General features: G+C 40.7%; 1 protein-coding gene across 2 annotated transcripts in view; it reads left to right on the top strand.

Annotated features, from left to right (window-relative positions):
• tsnare1 (t-SNARE domain containing 1) overlaps positions 1-25,686 on the top strand; it is a 188,632-nt gene that overhangs the window by 22,119 nt on the left and 140,827 nt on the right. For both annotated transcript variants that reach the window (XM_022750926.1, XM_022750919.1), the window contains exon 2: positions 16,195-16,315. In XM_022750926.1, the coding sequence (XP_022606647.1) occupies positions 16,231-16,315 (85 nt within the window). In that variant the 5' untranslated portion in view covers positions 16,195-16,230. The remainder of the gene's footprint in view (positions 1-16,194; positions 16,316-25,686) is intronic.

The raw sequence follows: 25,686 nt of genomic DNA, 5'->3' as shown, positions 1-25,686 counted from the left end.
GTTGCCTCCATACGACTACGTGTCGCTGAGAGGACGGCTGTGATTGTTGTTTGTGCGCTGAGCAGCAGCATCCAGCCTTCATGGACACTGACCATAACAAACACCAGGTTCAAGCATATATCATAAATGTACTTGGTACCAGAACAACTTAGGCCAAAGGTCAATGATCGACCTTGTAGTCATATCACAGAGCTGGAAACCTGGTGGTGATTGGGATCAGTCGGTGACAGCTGGACAGACCTGGTAAACTCAAACATGTTGGGGACATGGACACTTGGAGGGCAACGTCCAAAGCCTCCACTGTGGATGTGACTGAGTTGTTGTGGTCGTCGGTGCCTGTCGTCGTGGCAACCTGAGCACCCATGGGTGGACACCAGTGGTTTGAGGAGGCCAATCGAAAGAATGAGAGCTCAGGTACAGGTGGCTGAAGTGAGTGCCCTCAGTAGGTACTGAGGTGGTGTAAGGAGCACTAAGGAGGGACGTCTGGACTAACTTGCTCAGTCTAATACTAATAACGGATGGATGGATGGCCTGAATCATTCACTGCTGTTAGCTAGTCATCTAATCAACTGAACCATAGCCCTGGGTTTATACAGTGGGTAACGGCTCCTTCAGTGTTTTAGCATCATAGCAGCGGTATGTTTTTGACAGCTGTCTTTCTAGTTACCTCTTATTGTTAGGTGGCCTCTAATGGCAGTGTGACAGCAACAAAAAGGGAAAGTAAGGTGATGGGATGTATTGAGCAGCAAAGTCCACATTTGGTGGAGGTTGGGATGGATGAGGGTCCAAGAAACAGAGGACTTTGCAGCACGTTCCCGTACATATGGCAGACTCGGTTGGTTTTTTGTATGTGCGTCATTTTTCTCGCTGTCGGTGAAGTTGCCTGCATTTGTTTGTGTTTTGTCTGTTTGCATGTGAATTATTAAATTGTGGGATGTTGATATTTTAGGGGCATTGTAGAATCCACTGAATGCAGCAATTGCATGGCAATCCATGGCATCTGATCAGATTCACAATGACACAGATAATCTGGAAAAGAAAGAAAAAAACAAAACAAAAACAAAACAAAACGCATGCATATTTCTTGCTTTGCAGACATAAAAAGGTTTTAGTGAGCATCTTAGGAAGGCTTTTGTAACACAACATTTAGACAGTTATTCCTGCAGCATATTTTACTGTCTTGTTCTGAACAGTTTTAGCTTTGGGCCTCACAGATTCAATGGGAAATATTTTGTGTAGATGACAGTGTCAAAGCAAACCAACCAGAGGCAGTACTGAATCCTGGTGGCAGACAAAGCTGCAGTCTGCAGAGTACATGTGATGGCTCAGCCTGGATGGCAGGTGCCACTGGAAGGTAAGCTGAGGCAGAGTTTTGTTATGGAATAGAATGGGGTGATTTATCTCAATAATGACGCCTTTTTGTGTGACGAGGCAATTTCACTGCCCAGGGGTATTTTTTTTTTTTCTCTCCCCCTCCCCGGGCTGAAGGTTGTTTTCAAAGAGAGGCAATGCTGATGGAATGGCCTGAGATCAGACTGCGGACGAGGGAGGAGGCTTTAGTAAACACACATGAGCAATCCTTAAGTTTGGCTATGTCAGCTGAAGAGGTGACAATAAAGACAGGAGATGAAGGAGAAGCAGGAGAAGGAGAGCGAGAGAGACTGGTTTTAACTTCATCTTTCTTTTCTTTTCTGAAGAAGTTACTGTTGAGGGCTGAGCCTCAAAACACACTGCCTTTTGATTTCCATCCTTCCCTTTGATCCTGTCATACAAATCTGCCATGTGGCTGCATATCTGTACTTCTGAGTATGCACATCAAAAAGCTTGCAATCAAACCAGCCACACCACTCCGTGGTATCGGCAACACTTCCTTTCCCTTTAATCTCAAATTACAAGCAGGCATGTGGCCTGTAATGTGTAGCTATAGGGTTTGGGAATCAACTTCCACAGTGAGCTGCATTCAGGGTATTTCAGGACCTAATCTGCTATAGCTGTGAGAAACTGCACTTGTTATGTATCCACAGCAGATGCTACTTTTGCAGTAAATTTCACATGTTTTTTTTTTTTTTTCAGACTAAAAAATGTACAATGAGCAATCACAGGAGGGGGTAAAGGTTCTTGAACTGAAGAAGAAAGCAGATGATTAACACTGAATGGCTGAGGGAGAGAGGTGGAGGTTAGAAAACATAAGGAACAAAATAAGAAGCTGAATGAAAGAACTGAATTGTGATAATGTTTTTTTATGCTTTGAAGAAGAAGTTCTAGTCTGAATGTTTGTTTAGTTTACCCATAGTGAGGATGAGGTGAAGGGATTTTGTGATTAGCTCCCTGGAAAAGAAAGGACTCTAATGGGAAGTTATGACTGTTACAATTAAAGTATAAAATAAACCAGTCTGTTTAGTTTCACTGTTAATCATACAAATAAGTAAATCTAAAGCATGTTTTGTAAAGAGTTAATAGCTTGAAAGAAATTGATTAATTAAAGGTTAGTTAACCTTAAAATAACCAATTGAGCATTTTATAGATCAGCTAGAAGCCTTTAGTAACAGCAAGTTTTGGGTTGTGAAAATTTGACAGTTTAGTAATAGTTATAAATGTAGTAATTCTCATAGGTTACATATAGTGGAGTAATGGCGTCCTAAGCAGAGAACTAGGTCACGCCCCCTCTGTGTGTGATGTCATCTGAGTTCCTCTGTTCTTTGTTTTGGTAACATGTGCATGTTAGTGCATGTGAGTTCCTCTGTTGGTCTTCCCCACGTTTAAAAACATACAGGGACCCCCATCTCAGGGGAGATGTGACAGTCCAGTAGGGTTGTGCTGTTGCACGATCGATGATCATTAGAACTCTTCTCGCCGGTTGCTCATGCCTTTGCAAAGTCAAGATATAATATTTCATTTTTTTTGTCGTTAATGTCGAAACTTATTATTTCTAGTATTAAATTAATATTAAATATAATTTTCCTGCCACAGTTTAACATCTATAATCGCTTATAACTGACACGTGCACACACACTCTGATCAGCTGATTGTAATGAAGCTGCTTGTTATATGTAGGAGCGGCTGGAGATGGACAGATGTGACTGACTGAAGGCCGGAAGTGTGACCCATGAAGCATTAGTTTTGGTCTGAGATGCTGGTGGTCCAGAGTGACATCTAGTGGCAGTGATTGTTTACAAAACCTTTAATTTAAGTCATTAACAAAGGGTTATACATGTTAACAAAGTGTTAATGAATGGATTTTGGTCCACACATTCTGCATACTGCAGCATTTGTCAAGAAGGGAAGTGGCTTAATCTACTGGTCTCCCTGATGAATTGAAGAAGAAGCTAGCTACAGCTAAGATAAAGCAATAGTCACGCTGAAGGAGGATAAACACCAGCCAGAGGGATTTTTTAGTTATTGTAGTTCAGTCCAAAACAAATTTGAAGGCAATCCATCAGAGAATTGTAAAGACTTTTAATGCTGACCCTCAAAGTGCTGCTACAGGAAGTCAGAGGAGCACCTAAGTCTTGAGGATTTGTTGTCTGGGAACCATGAATGCCTGTACAAAACAAAAAAATCATCTAATGAATGTTGAGCTATTTCACTGGATAAGTGAAAACTTATCACTCACGGTGCTAGATAGAAAGTTACTACTATTACTGGATGTCTTACCTGAATGTTTGGTCAATTCACAGTCTCCAGAGGATGAATCTTATTGACTTTGCTGAACTCCGGACTTTTCATGTACTACAATTAATTTTGCCATTACTTACAGGCAACACTGACAACATTCCCCTCAGTCTCAGCTACACTTTAAATGTAGCCCTAATTAGCAAACATTAGCATGCTACCTTAGTGATTACACCTGCCAAACATCAGCATTGTTAGCATTGTTCGCTAAATACAGCTTCACAGAGCTGCTGATGTTTTGATCACAACCTGGCAACCTAACACTTGTTGTTATTAAAGGTGCATGACTGAAATGTGAAATATTAGTAAATGGTTTATGGACCATTAGTAAATCCATGAGTTACACTTTAATACGGCCTGTCTGCAAGTATTTGAACTTCCCTTTCTGTCCAACTCCCTGTGAGTTTCATTATTGCTGCTCTCACACAGATTCATCATTTTGTGTAGTCAGTCAAAAAGCTAATGAATGGTCTGAAAGTGCAGCCCAGTAAATTGTCCATCCAGGTTTCTTTGTCCTGTTTGAAGAGTTTGATATGTTTTCAGTGCCAGCAATGCTTTCTTCTGATTGGCAGTTAAGTTATCTTGACATAAGAGGTTAACTTCTCGGCTGTTTCTTTTTCTCCACATTACTGTTACCGAGCTGTCCCACTTGCCAGAGGCTACAGATAAACATTAGGGTTAAATGAGAACCATTACCGCTCACTGTGGAATATGGAATAATTCCAGCAGACATTTCTGGGTTGGGAAATGAATCATATCCAACACATTTATATATCCATTGACCTAATAGAGTCAATTAATCGAATTGTGTGAGTGAGATAATTAGACGGGGAGCTTCCATCAGAGCTCGGGATCAGGATGTCTTGGATGTCAGAGTGAGCAGATTGGTCCAGAGGAGCCCGACTGATTAGGGTCAGGACTGTCATGAAGAAACAACATCGCAGTGTTAATGGTCATCATGTCTCACTGATTTGATTCCACGCCACTGACAGTAATGTGGCGGCATTAGATTACTCTTCTGTTTTTCACCGTGCAGTCAGTGTCTTTCGAATAAGCAGACTCAAATTTATGGTGTGAAATGTATTGATGCATGTTACATTCATGGGTCTGCCATGGCCTTTTATTAAATATCATGTATTGACCAGTCAGTGCATCCTTGAGGTTCCCCTGCTAAGGAACATGTGGTTCTTTACCCTGCCTTAATTAAAACATGTTTAAATTGATTTCATACCTTCCAAGAAGCCATTAAATTCAGTTCATTTGAAATTCTAACAAAACAAACATTATGAATCTCTCAATATCCTAATTAAGGTCATGTTGATATGTTCTCTAAGTTACAGGCAGGCTGTCATCTGCAGCTTCTTCCTCTCATGCACGCAGCAACGAATTCAATATATATTTACTGTATATATAAATATAAAGTAACAACCAATCACTGTCAGTCAGCCTGTGCTCGTCTTTTGTGTGGGTTTAGTCAATACAGAAGTGGAGTCAGCATTACATAGAGAAACCACTCAAACGCTGGAGCATCTGAATGTAGGGGCAGAGGTGCAGAAGAGACAGAGCTGGTGCAGATGCTCAGACTGTAGCACTTTGGCTCCAGTCAGAAGATTTCAGATTAAATGTAAATACTGTCGGGAAAAAGAAATGCAGCCAATTTGTTCCATCAGCTGAAATACAAGCGTGTCATGACTAAACCTGCTGTAGGATCTGTGTTTATATACTAGTCATTTGTAGGATAATTTTTGTCAGAGAAAAATGTAATAAAACCATAATTACATTTATATTAGCATAATAAGGAAACTTTGTTTTGTATCTGCAATCACTGTCATCATATTTATTTAGTTATATCCCCCTCCCACAGTAAGAATCACATGTGTGTCTTTGGTTCTGTTCATGGACTCCAGTAACCTGGTTTAGGTTAGGGAAAAAAGTCAATGCTGACTTATCACATTTTCCTTTTCATATGTAACCAAACCATGATCCTTCCCTAATCTTACCCAAATATTTAAATGTATTTGTAGCCAAATGTGAACCCCAGTGTATCTCTGGTGTAAAAGTCTTGTACTTTGTAAGCGGACCACCTCCCTATGATCTCTGCAGTAGAAGAATGTAATATTTATTGTACTTTGTGTTTTCTTCCTTCTTGTAGAAGTATACATGTGATTTGAAAGAGGCAGGGTTTCATACAACATGATGAGTAAAGACAGATAATTGCTTGTGCATCAGTTTGTCCTACAAGCTCAATGTTAAATCTTAAATCACCCACAGATGGAAATAGATCGTGGAAGCCACAGATCTATTACATTTCTATCTCCATCTTCTGATGAAAATAATGTGATATGATCAAGAGCTTCATAACTACTAATTGGACCTTGGTGAAAGATAGTTTTCTTGACTGTTGTTTACAATGTTAAGAATGAACTTTGAACCTGTACTCTATCTATATACTCCTAGACTGCTATTGTCAGGTGTACAATTTATAGATGTCATCTCATATGAAGGCTATCGGTAGAAGCTACAATTTACAGATGTTCCCTCAATGCCTCAAATGCATGCAATGTGGACCATAGACTGTAAATAAAAATGGACGCAGCCTCTGTGACGTCGACCGCAGGTTTCTGAAGCTCAGAGTGAGCTGCTCTACCGACGGCATCTTGGCAGTGCCTGACTTCACCCCTAACTCCCAGCTAATCCAAATATGGACAAAGATGAGGGGCCTGTGTGGAGCCGAGACTTTGGTGTATGTTGGTTTGTGGCAAGCATAGGTTCACCCGCCTGTCACTCAAAGAGGCCGTGCCCTCAATTTGTCCATTTTAACATGGGAGTCTATGGGGATTGACTCACTGTTGGAGCCAGACTCTAGTGGTCATTGGAGGAACTGCAGCTTTTGGTTCTTCACTGTTGATGCTTCAGGTTTCAACCTCAGTGGTTGCCACTCGAAACAGACATGCTGGCTACAGCACACACCATCAGGTGGGCCACAGCAGTGCATTGTAGGGTCTTTGTAGGACGTTAAAGTTGGTTTATAGTTGTCCTTGCAAAATGTGCCAATATTAGGGGCCATCAGGGGCCCTTTGCCTTTGGGGACCTAAGAATTTACCTGGTTTGCCATTACGGTGCACCTCTGTTTATAATATCACCTATTTAGAGATGTGAAAAAGAGCTTATTTTACTTCATACAGTTTTCTGTCTATTGGTTGGTACAAAGAAATAATAATAGGTTATTATTATTCACATGTTTGTATGTGTAATACTATAAAAATTAACTTTAAATACAAGTTCATTCCATGAATATGTTAATCCATCACGTTCAAGAGTTATATTTGAATGTTACATGTGTTGTCTTACTGTTGCAATAATCTGTCATGATGAGACTATTTCAGTGATTTGAAATGTGTTGATGCATTTATGGACTACGTTTGTGAATGCTTTACAGTCCAGGTGACCTAGTTTTCTCATCATCTTTGTTAATTTTCTATTAGCAGGAGAGTTTCTACAAAGAACAATATAATTGTGTAGTCATCATAGGAAAACTGGTGAAAGGTTTCTGAGAAAAAAGTCATCGAATTATATGAAAGAGGAAGAGGTCAGGTTAGTGACAATAATAAGAAGCTCTTAATGTCACTTGAGAGAACCGCAAAAATTCTAAACTGATAATTGGATAAACTTGACACAACATGACCCCATCCATTTTCTATGTGTGTATAATTTCAAGGCTTTCTTTGAAAACTAAAGTAAATCAGCAGTCCATATCAACTGTTCTTTTTTTCACTGTAATTAGAATATAATTGCTTGGTCCTCCACAGGAAACCTGAAAAATACAAAAATATATCTTCCTTTCTTGAAAATGATCAGAAGACTGATACACCTGTAAGTTGATTTTCTTACAATAATGAAATGCATTGCAATCAAAGGCTGAAAGGAAGGACGATAACAATCTGAATGCACTATTGTGTAAAACACAATTCATAATGAGGTTATTTATAGAACAAAAAAGTAAAGTACCATCAGATAAATAGATAGATAGATAGATACTTTATTTATCACCAAACACATGAGTTAAATACAGAGACTGAGCTGTGATTTTAGCTGGATTCACTGTAACATGATCACTCAGATAAAGTTAAAAGCTCACGTCAGCGGCTGTGTGGTCTGCATAGAAAGATGTGCCTGTGGAGGGAACATCGCACTCACAGGGTAAAACTAGAAACTGTCTCTACAGAAAGTAGCTTATGTTTGTCCAAAGAATCGCTAGATGCATTTTTTAACAATCAAAAGATCCTGTACACTGTCCGACTTGCAACAAACAATTTGTTTGCAGCGTTTTGATGCTAGACAAATGAAAGTCTCGCACTGAAATGTTGCAAATAAATAGTTTGTTGCGAGTCAGACAGTGTACAGGATCTTTTGATTGTTACTTCAGATCCACTCATCAATGGTCCAATGCGCCTGCCTTACCAAATATATAGAGTTTTCTACTGCTAGATGCTTTTTTGAAAAAAAAAAAAAAAGAGAGAAAGTCAGTAAATCTAGCAACGTAGGCTCGAACTTAATTGGCAACACTGTTTCTTTTATCGCAGTTGTCATCCATTATGTTGCATTACTGCCTTCCTCTGGTTTTAATCATCCATTACAATGATGTAATTAGTCCAGCTGTCTTCAACAACCTAAAGAGAGAAGAGAGAATATCAAATTTACAAGTAGTGAGATTAGTGTGTGACACAATGTTGACAAAATCCCCCAGGGTAATGGAGGTAAACACACCCAACAGCGTGGTGCAGGGTGAGGGCTCAGGTGAGGGTAGAAGTGACCCAGCAGGTGTAACTGATGCTTTGATGTTTTCTACCTTCTCAACTAAATCCTTCAGGAAGTTCTCACAGTCCTCTACAGAGGTGACACAAACAGTGGCTGGGGCAGATTCACCACACCGTTGATGTTATTGAAGAGAAGTCTGGAATTATGTTTTTAGAGGCTACTAGGTTTGAAAAATAAAAGAGTCTCACTCTTTACTAGTCAATTAAATAAAAAAGAAAACAGATAATAGCTTCCTCAGGTGGAGTTAATGAACTCGAAGTTTAGACTTTTTCCATTTATGTTCGGCTCTTTGGTCTACAGTTCTTTACATTGTTGCACTGAGTAATACAACCATGAGCACTGAAGGTAGCATTGTCTGCGGCTGAAGTGCCATTCACACAGCTTCAGGGAGAAGTTCACATCTAAACTCAGTGTAACACCAGTAGTGTTGCCCTGTTCATGTGAAGGAGATTTTAGATATATAATATATATATATATATATATTAAAATCACCAATCAATAAAATATTAGTTAGCCATTTGCTCTGTTTAGCTGTTGAGAAGGCTGCTTTAATCTGACAGTCAACTTAAACTACTTATAACTTCAATCTGAACGTTTGATAACTGAGATCTTACAGCTCGGTAAAAGAACCGGGAGTTGTGGAACAAAATGTGACTTAAAACTGGATAAAAATGTCAATTTATGTCAGAGCCTCCTACAGACAAACACAATGCATACACACAGACGCATACATGCACACTTAAGAGTATGTGTGCATTTACTTTTGTTACGTTAATCACAGTTTTGCTTAAAGGTACGGACATTCATCTTTAGGCCACTTGGGGTCAGTGTAAACAAGTTGTGAACACAGCAATGACACAGCATCACCTCCTAGTAGGAAAAACCTTGGCAACCGTGTTAGCAAACAGTTGCTCATTTAGACATTAACACAGCATTCATTTGGTATTTGATGACGTCTAACAGTCGCTGTCTTTTAGCTCTGTCTTTGGTCCCTACCAACTAAAGGAAATTAATGAATGATCCATGGTGTTCACCAGCTGCTCTCTGACTTTATCTGCTGTTTGGTTGGAGGACAGGAAAGTAGCTAATCAATGAGCTGTAGCTCCCAGTAAAACCCTGTGAAGCAGAGGGTTATCGTTCTCAGACTCAGGTGAGAGTTCTCTGTAGGTACTTCAGACTACAAGGTTAACACCAGTGCTCATGCTCCATCCACACAGTGTCGGCAACATGGTTAAGAAGAGGAAAAACACCCATTATTCTGACCTGTGTGTTCAGGCATTACTCTAAGTTGTTGGCTCTAGCTCTAATCTTGTAATCACCGCAGTTAAACAGCTCAGCTTCTTTTGTTGTGTTATGTATTTTTAGCTCTTCATTTCCAAGTGAAACCAACAGTGTTAAGTATGTCCTATAAAATGAGCTGAATGAACTGTGCTGGTTTTTACACTGAGTTTTATTTTGGTGTAACTAACAGAGGTGCAGCTTCTTCTCCCAACAGTTTATTCACACATTTCTTTTCACCAAGTTGGAGATATCATTGGAGGCTGTTGTAAATGGTTAAATGGTTATTCCCATTCAGCTGTTTGTTATCGTGGGTTAAATGATATGATGTGAACGCTGCATAACCACCTTGGCCTATAGCATGAACACTCCCCAGTCAGAATAGAGGGTGTTTTTCCCGTTCCTCCTCATTCTGTTGACATTGCATGTATGAAATGTCAATGAACAGGCGGCTTTAATTACAACTCTTCCTCCAACCTGAACAACCATCAGCCCTCTGATACGACCCCGAGGAGTGCCTCCTGACACAGCGCCCCTACAGTGGCAGGCGTACCAGACCTTTGTCGCCATGGCTACAATAATAAACTGTCATGGCTTGGTTATGTTTAGGAAAAGATGGGGATTTGGGTTAAAATAACATTAGACAATCTTTGTTGTCATGGTCACAATAATTACAAAGAACGGTCATGAATAATAGAAATAAAATAAACAGCTGGTTTTACACGGGAATCGAACACCAACTCTCCTGACGTGGACTTTGTCTCTCTTTATACTACGTCACCACACTTTTCCCTTTGCTCCTGTCATAGTTCTTGCGACCACTAGATGTCGCCTAGCAACAAAACCTAACTATGGGTCATAATAACCTGCTGCACAGATGACCTGTGGGCTCGTTTCTTACAGGAGGACAGACTCTCTAATTGCTACTGGTTGATACTGTTGTGTGTGCTCGTATCATATTTTCACTCAGTAGCGCTGAACAGCAGTCATTGTGCCCAAACAGGAAAATATGAACAATTCAATTTTACAAACTCTTGACTTGGAAGTAAACTGAGCTCCATTGACCTGTTATAGCCAAACTCAAACCTTCCTCCATGGATTTAAACTGGATGCATCAAGGCAGATTGCTGCAGAGGCGACGGTCATTGGCTTTGTGCCTTTGCCTCAGACACACGACTTGTCATGGCTGAACTCGCTCCGCTGACACAGCGGAGACTTGAAACATTTCTCCCAGGGAAGTGATCAGAAGTCAAGATTCTCTCAACGTGGGACTTGACAATCCTGCAAGCGCTCACTTCACAGAGAGGAAATCCTGCAGCATGCGCTCCTTCAGCATCAAGGGCTCTGCTGCACCCCTCTGTGTCGTGGTCACAGACCTGCTCCAAGGCTGCCAGTACCTGGACAGTAAGACATGTTGCTCTGAGGGGAGTTCTACCTCCATGACATCTTGTCAAACTCTCTTCTAATCCGTCAAAATGTTGGACAGCCATCAGATTTTTCCGTCATTGTTAAAGAAGTTCAGTCAATGATGGAAAATATTCGTTTTCGATAAAATGAATTTAAAAAAACGTTCTGGGTCCATTGAAGAGGCCAAATGAACAGATCTAAACTCAGGCTGTGATATCAAAGTAACAACAAACCAACTGATCTAACAGACAAAGAACTGACTGATCAGACCTAAATCAGACCAGACATAAACACTAACACCCTGACTAACAAAGAGAAACAGAATTAGAACAACTTAAGATCAATTTACATGAATAAATATAAATGTTGAATATACAAAAGTTTGAACAAATCCAACAAATACTAAATAAACCATAGGTTTGTTGTACGAAATAAAGAAGTGTTTGTGTGTATGTGCAGTACGGGTGTAAAAGATAACGAAGGAGATGGCCACCACAGTGTTTTAACAATGGTGAAAATGCACAATAACTGTAGAACTATTATATTTATAAAAAGGAAAAGCCAGATACCTTCATTTAAAGAGAAAATGGTTAAATATAAAAGTATTGAATATCAAGGATATTACTGGTGCCTTCCATCTCCAAATAATGATATCAGCCTTCAAAAAATCCATATCATTGGAAACCCTCACACACACACACGCACACACACACTCCTGCCTCAGGTTGGACCTTGCTTGTTTGTGATAAATGCAGCATTTGTGTCCAGGGTGTGGGCTTATTTCTGCTCAGTTGCCTGCTCTGGCTAAGCTAAGCCTTGTGTTGCTGATAATGACAGCTGTGAAAGGAGTGGGGGACTGAATGAAAACCAGTGGGGGTGGAGAGTAGCTGTGGATCCAGTCACTCTGCCCTGCCAGGCCTGTATTTACCATCCTTCTGTGTCCTGCAGTGTCACACAGGGGTGCACACGCTCGACTCACTTCTCCTCTGTTTACCAGTGTAAGGGCCTATTTTTCTCTATAAACAAGGGCTGTCTTCATTTAAAAGTGGCATTTCATGTGCCACACAGAATCTTTCACCACCCAGATTGTTTTTATATATTTTTTGTGTGCTGTAAAATTGCTTCAAGACAAGTCAGACACATATTACTGTGAGGAGATACATTTTTTTCACAGCAGCAGTAAACAGGAGAGATGCTGGATTCTTACATTTCAGAGTAGTGATGATGATGTGATGATGTGTGCATTCCTATAAACTGGTACTTTATCAGTAAAGAGCCTCTTTGGCTTATATCTATACTGTAGCTATTTCATGTACTATACAGGTAATGTTAGCTGTTTAAGTGTTTTTATCTCTTTTGTGTAATATTATAATGTAGACCGGTAACATACAGACAGGTGAGAAATTAAGGAAAAACCTGACAAATGAGTGGAGAACATGACGACGCCCCCGTCCAACTACATTTCATTTATTTCAAACACATCTAAACATCGGAAATCAACCATTCAGGTCGAAATGACTTTATAAAAGCTCTGTTAATATGTTGCTAAAGACAGCGCGGTTGCCACAGTGAGAAGATGCGCTTTATGGATAGTGAGAAATGTTGACACAGTCTGAGATGAGTGAATCAGTATTTATTATATATTATATAAATCAATTATTGTTATTTGTTATCTTAGAAAATAAAGATGTTGAGGATTTGTCAGCGATAGAGGTGATTTTATTCAGTGTTAATGAGTTGATCATTGTGCGGTTTTGTATTTGCTTTGTTTCTTCATGTGAAAATGTAGTAATTTATTTTTTAAATTTTTATTTCTCTTCACTTTTTCACATTTTGTGATGTTGCAGCCTCGTGCTAAAATAAAAAAAAAATCTACTCAATACAACATAATGACAAAGTGAAAATAGATTCTTAGACATTTTTTTTTTTTTTACAATGGCTCAGCCTCATCACACTTTAACATAACGTTTATTGCTTATTATTGGGTAATATAATACTGTAAACATTATTATAATAATTACAATTATTATTAAATAACAATCATGTAAATAATATATTGTATATTGTATCACAGTGTATAGAATTGTTATCATACTATCACTACACTATTATCATATTGTTTTATACTATTTGATAATCTTATCTTTTGTTGTCAGATATATTACCATGACATTGACAGGATATCATATAAATGATATAAAGTATTATTAGTGATGTTTTTAGTATTATTATATTGTTCTTTTATCACATTCTGTCGACAATTATATTCAGGTTACATCATTATCGTCATCACTGTACTATCTTCTTCACTGTCCCCACACACACACACACACACACACACACACACACAAACATTCATACACCTCATCTTCTTGTCATTTTTATATGCTACATCTCTATAATTCTTTTTGTTTTCATTGTTATCTGCATGTCTGTCTATTATGTCCTCAGTATCCTTCATGTCACACTTGTTTGTGTTAAGTTATCACATCAATACACAAACAAACAAAAAAGGAAAGTTTTAGCAAATTTATTAAAAAGGAAAAACTGACACATTGACATAACTGTTCAGACCGTTTGCTATGACACGTGACATGTAGAGTCTTTGAGATGAATCCACCTGAGGTAAATTCAACTGTACTTTTTGTGTTTTACAGTAAAACTACAACAAAACAAAATGTGAAGAAAGTGAAAGGGTCTGAATACTTTCACATTTTTCATCTCTGGTATTTGTAGAAAACATGATCTGGTCACAGTTATGTTTCTGCTGAAGTTTATTTGTCCGTAAATGTAATTTCAGGGGGGCAAGGGTGTCACCAGAGGGACAGGATGAGCTCTGATGACATCAGTGAGGATGATGCCATCATGTGCATGAGCAACAGCACAGCAATATATTTATTTTTTAAAATATTTCGAAATATTTCCGTGTTTCATCAACACTCGAATGACCTCAGTTTTAACTTGTATGAGTGACTAAGTGAACAAGCAAAGGGATTTATAACTCTACACATTAGTGGAGGGTAAGATTATCCAAGTGTGTGTGTGTGTCTCCGTCCGTCCGTCCGTGTGTGTGTGTGTGTGTGTGTGCGCATCCATGAGTGGCCATCTCATATGCAGATAGAGGCAGCGTGTGTCCACACTTCAGAGGGACGTGAGGCGCAGTCACTGGGCTTGAAATCAAGCAGAGTGAAGATTGTTTATGGACTGCCAGAAGTAATTAATCTCCCCTCTCTATGAAAATTAATCGGATTAAGCGTTCTTTTGGCCCAGTGAATCTGTCTCTGTGTAATGTGTGGACGCCCAATCTCTGGCTGCTCCTCTGTCCCACTTCGTACCCATAATGCCCGTCCTATAGGCCGGATTCACTGGCTCCACCACAACAATGGGCAGCACAGTGACTCTGTGTAATCACATTCTCCCGCTTGTCTGAATGCTTGTCTTTCACGGTGGAGAGAGAGCGGCAGCCACTTCACCAGCATCACACTCTGACTCCTGATAGACGCTCAGAGAGATGTGCTGATCTGACTGTGTCTGTGTCCCTGGCCGCGGGTTAAACACATGTTCACATGATGAGCTGACCTTTGCAGCAGAATTCAGATGAGTGCGCTGCAACCCCCCCCCCCCCCCCCCCCCCACACACACACACACACACACACACACACACGCACACGCACACACACACACACATACACACACCCACCCACGCACATGCACGCACACACGCACACACACTCCCATCTCTAATCTCCACGTGTAAGTGGGTTATGGGTTAAAATAATGTTAGTTTGGTTCCTTCATACTTTATTATCCTTAAAACACTCCAGTTTCTTTCCTCTACTGATGCACACACACACACACACACACACACACACACACACACACACACACACGGTGCACAGCAGTGTTCTTGCACGAGTACAGATATATGTTAAATATTAAGAGAAATGAACGATCCACACACTGAGCTGACAGCTCAGAGAAACTTTAATAAAATAGCAGCGTCTCCAGGCTCTGTCACCATCACCAGCGGAACAGCTTTATATAGACACAGACTCATCACACAGGTGACTGAGATCTACATGATTGAGAAACATTCAACATTATTAAAGGTTTAGGGCCCTGTACTGACCCCTAAAGGCTGTAATTCTCACTGCACCACAGAACAAAGAAATCTGAGAAATCATGATTATAATTGTAGGGAAACAAATGTATTTCCATTCTTTCCAATAGTGAAATGAGAAGATGATGTTATTGTGTCAATTTCATGTTGAGTACAGCTGGATTCAGGACATGGTTAGCCTAGCTTAGCATAAATACCGGAAGCAGCGAGAAACATCTAGCCTGAATCTGCCCAAAGAAAAAAGGGCATCTATGTAAAAAACTAATTAAGCTAATGAACAGTTGTATCATGTTTTATTCCACTTGGCACAGCTGTCCCCTGACAGCCACTGTGTGTACAGTATACAAAGCTAAGCTAACTGCTCAATTGTGTTCATTATTTAAATTCAACCTCTGTAAAAACCCTTTTGATTTATTTTTCATTTTTCAGATCTAATATCAGGGACATGAATATGTTTCATGAAAATATATAATAATACTGTGACAGCTGCGTCTATGGACATTAAAACAATTAAACATTGAACTGTTTCTTAACAAAGAGTCACACCATGCAACCCTCCAGGAATTTGAATATGAAAGGCAAATGATGATGTAAGCACGAACTAACTATGAACACATCCAAAAAGTTAGTCCAATTATTAATTATATTTAATTTAATTATCTCTCTACATGTCTTATGGGGCTACAAAGACATTATGTATATCACAGTTACTTCCTTCACTTACTGTTAATAGTATAGTTTAGTTTAGTAAAGTATAGTATAGTATAGTATAGTATAGTATAGTATAGTATAGTATAGTATAGTATAGTATAGTATAGTATTGTAGTAATGGTATTTTTGGACTGTTTGAACGAAGTGAAAATAAATTGTGTTGTATTGTGGTCATTTGTCTCCCCCAGGCACCTGCAGCTGACGCTCACCAACCATCAGGCAGAATGTCATATGGGTCGATTGACGGAGGCTCCTTTGGCAGTCGCAACCCATTTGGAGGTCCTACGAGGCAGGGCTACCAGCCAGTAGGTAAGCATTGATTTCTTCCTGGTGTCATGTCTTTGGGAGGTCCTTCATCAAGCATTTTACAACAGTTACAGCTAAGTCAGGTTGATTAACTGTGAGACACTGGGACAATTACATTACATACAGACAACTGCGAAGATGATTGTCTAAGGTCTTTGTATGTCTATGATCAGCTGTAATCTGTGGATGGTCTGCCTGCTGACACCAGACTGAAGGGTGTTCAAACAGTCCGGTCGGGATTAGATAAAAATCTGAATGACCTTTTCTAGATCTGCAGATGAAAACAATGACGTGATCTTGGTTAAATGTCTCAGTTGTACAGCTTTAGTCACCTGGACCACTCTGAGTCAAATCTAGTCTGATTGACTTGGGACTACATGAGAGATTGTCTATCCTGGGTACACCCAAAGACAATTAGACAGTTTGACGTACATGCATGGTTTTGGTCTTTTGAAGGTGTCACTGGCAGTGACTTACCAGTTTGAACAGTTTGAACACACTGAAGTAGAAGGTTTTATTTCCTCCTGCATATTTATTTTCAAATTAGATGACTGTAGCTGTGAGTTGTTAGCTGGAAAACACACTTTAACTAGTCCAAGTTGAAATTTGGTAACAGCACCATAGAAAATGAATATTTTACATGTTTTTCTAAAGGTATGACGAGGCGTTTCCCATTTGGAGACTCCAGAGAGGAGCCAAGGTCACATACCTGGCATAGAAAGCTTGAACATATACAGTCATAATTTCTGGCTCTAATGAAAGGTGACACTTAGAGGAATCCTCTCCCATATCCAGAGTCACTGAAGCATAAACTTTATAAAGCTCTTTCCCTTTGTGGATATAAAAAGAGTAAAAATAAATTTTTCATTTTACATTTTACAGTTTTGTGTCTCCGTCTGTCTGTCTGTCTGTCTGTCTGTCTGTCTGCCTGTCTGTCTGCCTGTCTGTCTGTCTGTCTGTCTGTCGGTCTGTCTGTCTGTCTGTCTGTCTGCCTGTCTGTCTGCCTGTCTGTCTGTCTGTCTGTCTGTCTGTGTGTCTCTTTCTGTCTGTCTGTTTGTCACATAAACTGTTATCGTCGGTGACATCTGGGAACATGAAAAACAGTTTTTTACAATTTACATTTATTTTTAAAACCACTTTGTGCCTGTTACTCGGGCTGGCAGATAGTTAGACTAGCCTAGCCACTGAAGCAGGATTTCATTGGCTCTACAAAGTGTCAGTCATCAGCACCATCTTTTTCAGTTGGCTCGATCTTTAGGCCCCTCCTTTGAATGTGGACTCTAGTTGGTCATTGTTGGCTGTGGGCAGGACATGAAAGCTCCTATTGGTCGAGTGAGGCGTCCATTGAAAGGTCAGAGTGCAGCCGTGATGTTGATATCACTATGTGGCTGATATCTACATGCTAACTCAAGTCATGACGGAGAATACGTGGAAAATGATGCACGTCTGCCAGGTACTTAGGAATGAAGCAGCAGTTGGCCATGTATATTTATTGATATAATAATTTAGTTGGTGCCATATTAAGAGTTTTGAAGGTAAATAAGAAAAATCCGTAGCTCTGTGGAAGTTTGATTTTGAATTATGTTAATTTGACTTATGAAATACTGACATTAGTTTGAGTAAACTGGCCATAAGGGCCCTTAAGCAGAATATGGATGATGTCATTACCTGATACTCACCTGTGTAAGTGCCGATTACCTGACATGACCCCGCTGTCAGGTTAGAGGACAGAGAGAAACAGTTTCTGACTGCACTCATCACATCAGAATCCTGTTTTGATTATTATTTTCTTTTGAAAAGTCATTATTCAATAAAAGACGCTTTCAGTTATTGAGAATATTATACCTCTGTGCATCTTCATAAGTGTCTGTCTCAGTTACTCAACCTTACCTCCTGTGGTTAAAATTTTTTTAATGGATTAGCCACTAGAAAAGCTGTTTTGTTTTATGGATCGGTGGATGAGAATAAAACTATAATCATAAAATTAGACAAGATTAGATAAGATTGACAACATATGCAGGAATTTTTATTTTCTCTTTGCTGCATATGTTGTCAATCTTGATAGAAATATTTTCTGGCTTCAAGTACCTGTAATTTATACCTCTATAGTTTTAAAGGAGTATCAATTATAGGTACTTCAACCTTGAAAAGATTTCTATCAAGATCGACAAAGAGATAATCGAAATTCATCAACTGCAGGATAAAGATAGGAAAGAACAAATAAAGATCTTATATTGAACTTTTGAAGAGGCTTCATATCATCAACTGAAGAGCAGCGGCACTCACTGCAAAGCATGTTATTCATCTCAGTTCATGTCAGTTCATTGTGGCTTTATAAAAGTTTGCATGAATTTTAGTCGTCACCCACTTTCCTACTTATAAGCAAGTAATCAGAATCAGGTGTTCCAGTCATCACAACACATTTATTATTCATAAAGAAATGAATAATTCAAGCAATCAACACCACATGTACATGAGCTAAAATACCCGATGTGACAATCACATGCAAAAAGTGCACAAATACAGTAAGAGCTGCGCAAACCACAGTGTCCATGTGTCGCTGTGACTCTCCTTTTCCTCCGTTTCTATATATGTAACTATGTGTATCCAAAACTCAGGGTTTGTATGTGTGCATGTACTGGTGTGTGTGTGTGTGTGTGTGTGTGTGCGTGCTCAGCGAGGTCACAGGTTTTTATAAGGGTTAAGCAGTGTGAAAAGCAGCTTCATTGCATTTGATCCTCTCACTGCTTTCATTAGCCCTGTAATGGGGCAGGAGCAAGATAGAACCCCTGAGGCAAAACATGTTCCCGGCCAAACTGGAGGTGTGTGTGTGTGTGTGTGTGTGTGTGTGTGTGTGTGTGTGTGTGCGCGTGCGTGCGTGCGTACATGCGTGCGTGCGTGTGTGTGTGAGTGAGTGAGAGAGAGAGGAGGATAGACAGATGAAGACGAGACTCAGTGGGGATACAGTTAGAGATAAATAGATGGCGAGGACAGTGAATGTGTCATGATGTTGTGAGTGTAGTTCTGGAATATCCATGCACTTTAATGAGGAACAGAGAAAGTCTGTTTCGTACTTTTTTTTTTGCATTTAAAAAGAAGTGAGATGATAGACATTGGCCACCTCACCTCCACGTACACAAAGAAATTCCCCCAATGTACTCCAGATCATCTTAAAGTATGTATTGTATCTCATTAGAGCTCATTACTGAAAGTGTGAGAATGTGAACCACATCTCCTGCTGTCCACACCAAACATGCGTCTGCAGGATGACATGGGAAAGCAAAACGTTAAATGAAACACAATGTTTTTCACTGTGTTTTCTGTTATGGGTCTGCTGTTTAATGTGTCTTTGTATCTGCAGGGAAAACAAATGATAGAGTGGATTAGGTTTTTCAACTGATTTAACATTGTACTGAAGTGATTTTTTTTACCCAGAGGGAAGAAAGACTCACGTACTATTAGCTAATAAAATGTGATAGCAAACAGTTACTTTCTTACACAATGCTGCAGTGGTGCTTTGGCCACCTAATGAATGTCAATCTAATAATCGGGCTTTAGGACGTCACCCACCTCTTAGTGCAGGTCACAGTTCGACTTGGCCCCGACTAGTGCAGTGTCCCTCTGACAAGCCTTGTTACAGATAGTCCAGAATGCACTGCGGTGTTAGATCATCCTCAAAGGTCACATGTCACTCTGCTCCTCGTGGACCTCCACTAACTACCCACGACCTCCTGAATCACATTCAGCCACTAATGCTGCCGTCAGAGAGACTTCTGGGAATGCTCCATCTACTGGATCTCAGTCATTCAGCCTTATGCTGCTTCTCAGCCACTGTGCTCCTCTAATGAAGGTGGTCTGGCATCACCATCCCTGCACACAGGACAGTGTCAGTCCAGACTGTTCAGGTCTGTGGTTCTACCAGAGCGGGGCGCCTCCTCTCTTCACAGAGACCTCCTCTCCTAACACCTCTAACACCCCGACATGTCTAACTAGCTCTGACTATCAACTTTCGGTGCATTTTTATTCCTCCACACCGGCGACAGTCAGACCTGGAGCCATGATGTTTTCAGATTGTCCGTCCGTCCGTCTCATTCTCGTTGACACAGTATTTCAGTAACATCTTCATGGAGCTTCTTCAGATTTGACACAAATGTCAACGTTTCTCAAGGATGAACTGATTAGATTTTTGTGGTCACGGTGACTTCACACAGCAATTACTTATTTATTGCATAGATGGAGTACTTAGTACTTACACCAAGGTCCCCCAATGCACTGAAGCTTCAGTGTTGTCCCTCACTTGTGAGTCTTTGGAGAAAAGTGTCTGTCAAATGACTAAATGTAAATCTAATATTCACTGGCCTTTTAGCTGTGTGTGTGTGTGTGTGTGTGTGTGTGTGTGTGTGTGTACACACTGTTAACAGCTCTGCAGAGCTCTCTGGACATTTAGGGCTATAACTGTATACACTGGCACTCACACACACCAGGAGAGCTGTACCCCACCTACAACACAGGTACCCATATGGTTTTATATGTAATAGGGGCATAAATCAACCAAAACAGCACCAGCCTCTGTGTCTAGCAGAGACTTGGCTGCTAAAGTTAGCTCTGACTACTAACACTGCAAATATCCAATTAGTGGTAGTGGTCAGTTAGTGCCAAGCATCAACCTCCAGGGCTGAAACATGAAGTCATCACTGAAGAACCTAATGACCACTAGAGTCTAGCTCCAACAGTGAGTCAATCCCCATAGACTCCCATGTTAAAATGTCCAACTTTACAGCAGAAATAAACATGTTTACAGCTTGGTACAAAAACAGTTTTGGTCTCTAGAGCTAATTTCCTCCTTCATGGCAACTGTTTATATAACTCACCTGTTTACATTTTATTAAGGACTAAAGTTATGTCCATTTTTGGATTAGCTGGGAGATAGGGGCGGAATCAGACACTGCCAAGATGTCAACGGTGGAGCAGCCTACTCTGAGCTTCAAAAAACGCTCATCAGAAAAATGTGGGTGATGTCACAGATTCTACGTCCATCTTTGTTTACAGTCTATGGTTTCGGTCTCTCTCCATTAGACAGTATAACCACGCATCACACAGATGTTTCCTAACCCGCCCATCACTTGCTCTGTTGCACTTTTGAAGAAGAAGGAGCTGCTGGTTCCAGACTGAAATATCTAAAACATCTCTTGTCCTGAAATTTGGTACAGACATTCATGTTCGTCTCCGGGTGAATCACTGATGATACTTTTCATGTGTCACCCTCAACAGGTGAAAATTTGACTTTACCAGTACCTTGGTTTCTGACCAAATACTGTCAAATCTCATGATGTTCCCACCAGCCTCATCTCTACTTCATGTTTAATTAGCTAATGTTAGCGTACTAACCTGCCAAACTAAGATGGTGATCTGGGTTAACATTGTACCTGCTTAAGGTTAGCATGTTAGCACTGTCATTGTGTCATCTAAAGCTGAGATCATTGTTCCAGCTAGAATGGAAGTGTTAGATGTTATTTCAAGCTGCTCACACTGCCTGTAAATGGCTGTTTCTTCTAACTATGTACAATTTGATTAACATGTTGATTTTTATTGTCATTGGAGTAATTGTGGTTCAGATAATCACAGCCTCAGGCAATTTATGAAAAAAGCTCAAATTACTGAGCAGAAAATGTACAGCAGTTCATTCAGCCAGTCAGCACAGAGCGTGTATGGAGCTGGTAGAAGTGATCATGCTGCAGGTCAGATACACCGTGAAGGGAGAATGGAGGACGTGACAAAGACAAACAAACATCACATATGCTTTTTGTCTCAGGACTCCAGCACACTGTACTCGTGTGTGCTGTGAAATCCTCCCTTTCACTCAGTCTGACAGCCGGCTTCTCTCTCCCAGTCTTCTCTATTGTGGGCAGACAGATGGGAGCCTCAGTCACCAGAAAGGGGGTCTTTGATCACAGTGAAGCCTGGGTACATTATGAGCGATATGAGTGGTGGTGGTGGTGGTGGTGGTGGTGGTGATGCGGGTGGGCGGGGAGGTAGGTAGGGGAATGGTAGAGCAGGAGCCTGTCAGATTTGCCGTTTGTTACTGGGGCTGATCTGAAGGGGAGCTCAGGAAATGATCAAAGCCCAGGTTAAGTCTCTAATAGAGCTGTCGTTTAGACTAATCTCTCTCCTCCCTCTCCCGGCAAGAGCTCTCAGCCCTCCACCCTGCTCTACAAGAGGTGGAGCGTCAGCTCCAACATAGCTGAGAGTGTGTCATTCAGGACCATCGGACAACATGGTTTTAATATCATCACATATTGACACGCCATATGTTGTTTGTAATAAATACTGGATGGAAAATAAAAAAGGTGCAAAAGCTCACAATGTTAGTCTTTACAGTTTACAACAACAATCACAGTATGACCATTACAGTTTTATTTATTACAAACAACCTTGCTGAAAGTTCATTTTAAAGATACACTTGTTACTTTTTTCACACCGAATTGCTCAAATCCCAAATTCTCTCCCAGCTTGAAGATAATGGTCTGGGACTCAACTGAGGATTGTGTTGAGTTTTAACGCAGTGAATTGTGAGGATTGTTGGGTCTGAGCTCTACCTCATGAGCTGGACACCAAATATGTTGGATTGCGGTTGTCTATCAATTTATTGGCTATCATAAATTAAGAAAAATATTAATATTAAAAATATTAATGTTAAATAATAACTTTAAAATGAATTAAAGTCCTCGGGGCACCAGCCTAAACTAATAGGCAAAATAGCCAATATGGTTTTAGTCTCAGTTTATTACCATTAATCTGGAACTCTGATTAACCATTAGTTTACTAACTATAACCAAATTACCATATCAACAGTAAGTTAAAGTTGAAGGATTGGAATTCTACCAAGTAGAGGTTGGCAATATTCACACTTGTGCAACATTAAACACACCAGTAGTTATACTTAAAGGCATTTATTTACAATGGAACAGAGTAAAACACAATGTCTAATCTAGTATATACAGGTGTGTGTATGTGTGTGTGTAGGTGTATGTGTGTGTGTTTGTGGGGACACAAACAAAGGCAAGATGGCCGATTCAAAGTGCTCACTGTGACCACATGACCTGAACAAAGAAGACTACACAAGATGGCGGTAAACAAAGAAACTACTCAAAATGGCCGCTGAGACCACCTGGTGTGTGTGAGAGGGAAGGTGTGAGTTTCTTTGTTAGCTTAGCTCATGTAATCTAAAGGTACCAGGTCTGTTTGGTGACACCCTTGGGGGTCACATGTCACACGCTGACCCACCCTGGCTGGCCAGTAATGTCCGTTGGGGGAAGGGTCGTCCCCAGGTGTGAACGGTGAGGAACTGTGGAGTTTGAGTTCCTTTGTCCAGTGGAGCAAAGAAACATCTGGTCCCTTGAATGATGAGTCCCAACAGGATATAGATACTAACAGAAAAGAGAACAGACAGACAGAAGGGTAACATGTGCCCTATAAAATTGAGGTTGAGGTATTTTGGTTGGAAATAGTTTTTAGAGCAGGGCTTAACAGAAAGCTGAAAAGCCTTACTTAGCTTCATTTATGAAACCCAGTATCACAGATCATAAATGAGCCCCAATGGGTTTTACAGCACAACAACCTCTGTTCTTAGACTTGTAAATCGGACAAGGAAATAAAAAAGAAAAAAAAGGACAATACCTCAGATGGAGCAACTAAGGGGGGGTCAGGGATAGACAGATTCAGGAAGACATCAAGCAACGTCTGGTACTGCCAAACAGATAGGACCTGAACCACACAACCTCCCCTCCACTGTGAAGACCTGGGGAGAGGACAGACTACACAAACACATGAGAAGCAAACTCCAGCTCAACATTCACACACACAGGAAAAAGAGAAAAAAAACACACAGTTGGAGAGAGGGACTTGAAGAACATGCACACAAGGGAGAGAGACATCTGGAATGAGACACCAATAGCCAGGAGAGGGTGAGCTGTCCCAGGATGGTCGATGGTCCAGCAGAGAGAGAGAGACAGCCTGGACTCTGTTGTGCTTGAGGGAATAGACAAACAGAGGTTGAGAGGTATGCTCTGGTTATCAGAGTGTTTACAGTAATCACTTCAGAACAATGCAGACTATACTCCACGTACGAGGTTTAATAAAATCATCGAGACTTACCTGCCGGTGGGAGAACGGTAACGAGTACAAGGCTTGAAGTAATCAGAGAATAAGCCACTAACTGAGAGTTAAAGCATGAAGATACGTTTAAAGTTTGGATTTAAAGGCCTCAGCAGAGTCAGACAGTCTGATGTCAGCAGGTTGTTCCACAGGAAGGAGACATAAAAAGGAAAAGGCTGTGCAGCCTGCAGATTTCTGTTCTAGCTCTGGGGACAGACAGGAGCCCTGTACTGTGAGAACGCAGAGGACATCCACCACCAGTGACTGGGATGATAATAAGCTCTTTGTGATATTGACATATTCAGGGAACTTGTGAGTAATGTAGTGTGGGAGGTAGACCGGCTCGATGTTGAAAAACCTGGCTATCAGTCTGCACTCTTAGGATCTCCCGACCTGGACATGTTAACGAAACTAGTGAACTCCAAAACCGCACTACCCGTAAACCTAGCAGGATCTCTAATCACCTGTGACCTGCTGAGGACTAAGACCCTCATATCAAATGTGATTTAAACACCTGTCTATATTCCCAGATCAAAGAGCAGCACCCAGTACAGGAGGATGGCGGCTGTCCACTTTCACCCGAAAGATGGCACGTTATCAACAAAATCAAATCACTGCTCTCAACAGTGACGAGCCACTCCAGCTGTTCAGAGAAGTGAGCTGCTGTACATCTCGTCATTACCCTGCATGGCTGAGGGACCAGAGACAGTTAATGGATGCCAACTCATCTCTCTGGCGAACTCAAACATCCTTTGAGTTTCTGACCTCAGACTGCTCATCCTATCGTGATTAGGGTCGACATAGATACCGATGTTGCTAATGCTAGTGGTAGAGTGCAGTGAGGTTCTCTTTGATGCCAGCACCCTACGATTAGCCTCCGTGACTCCGAGACTCTGGCCCCAGGTAGACCATAAACAGTGGCTGGTCCCCTTTTACTAGCAAGCATTACTCAACGCTACAAACAGGCTGGCCAGTTCAAAAACTGGTTTGCATTCATCAGGTGAGACCGCAGATCAGAGCGGTTCACTCCGGCGAACAGGGACAAACTCTGCATCATCACGAGGCTATGCTAGTGCTAACACTGACAGGCTGACTTTCAAGTCTGTTGCTAACGCTATTTGGAGAGCAGATCACATCTATCGTAACATAAAGGAGAGATGAGTTGTTCTAGCTGACGGACTTGTCCTTCTAGCAGCTAACACAAACCATCATAACACAGA

Source organism: Seriola dumerili, unplaced genomic scaffold (assembly GCF_002260705.1).
Source record: "Seriola dumerili isolate Sdu_G_001 unplaced genomic scaffold, Sdu_1.0 BDQW01000016.1, whole genome shotgun sequence".
NCBI lineage: Eukaryota > Metazoa > Chordata > Actinopteri > Carangiformes > Carangidae > Seriola > Seriola dumerili.
Note: the sequence above shows the minus strand (reverse complement) of the source record. Positions and strands in the feature narration are given on the sequence as shown.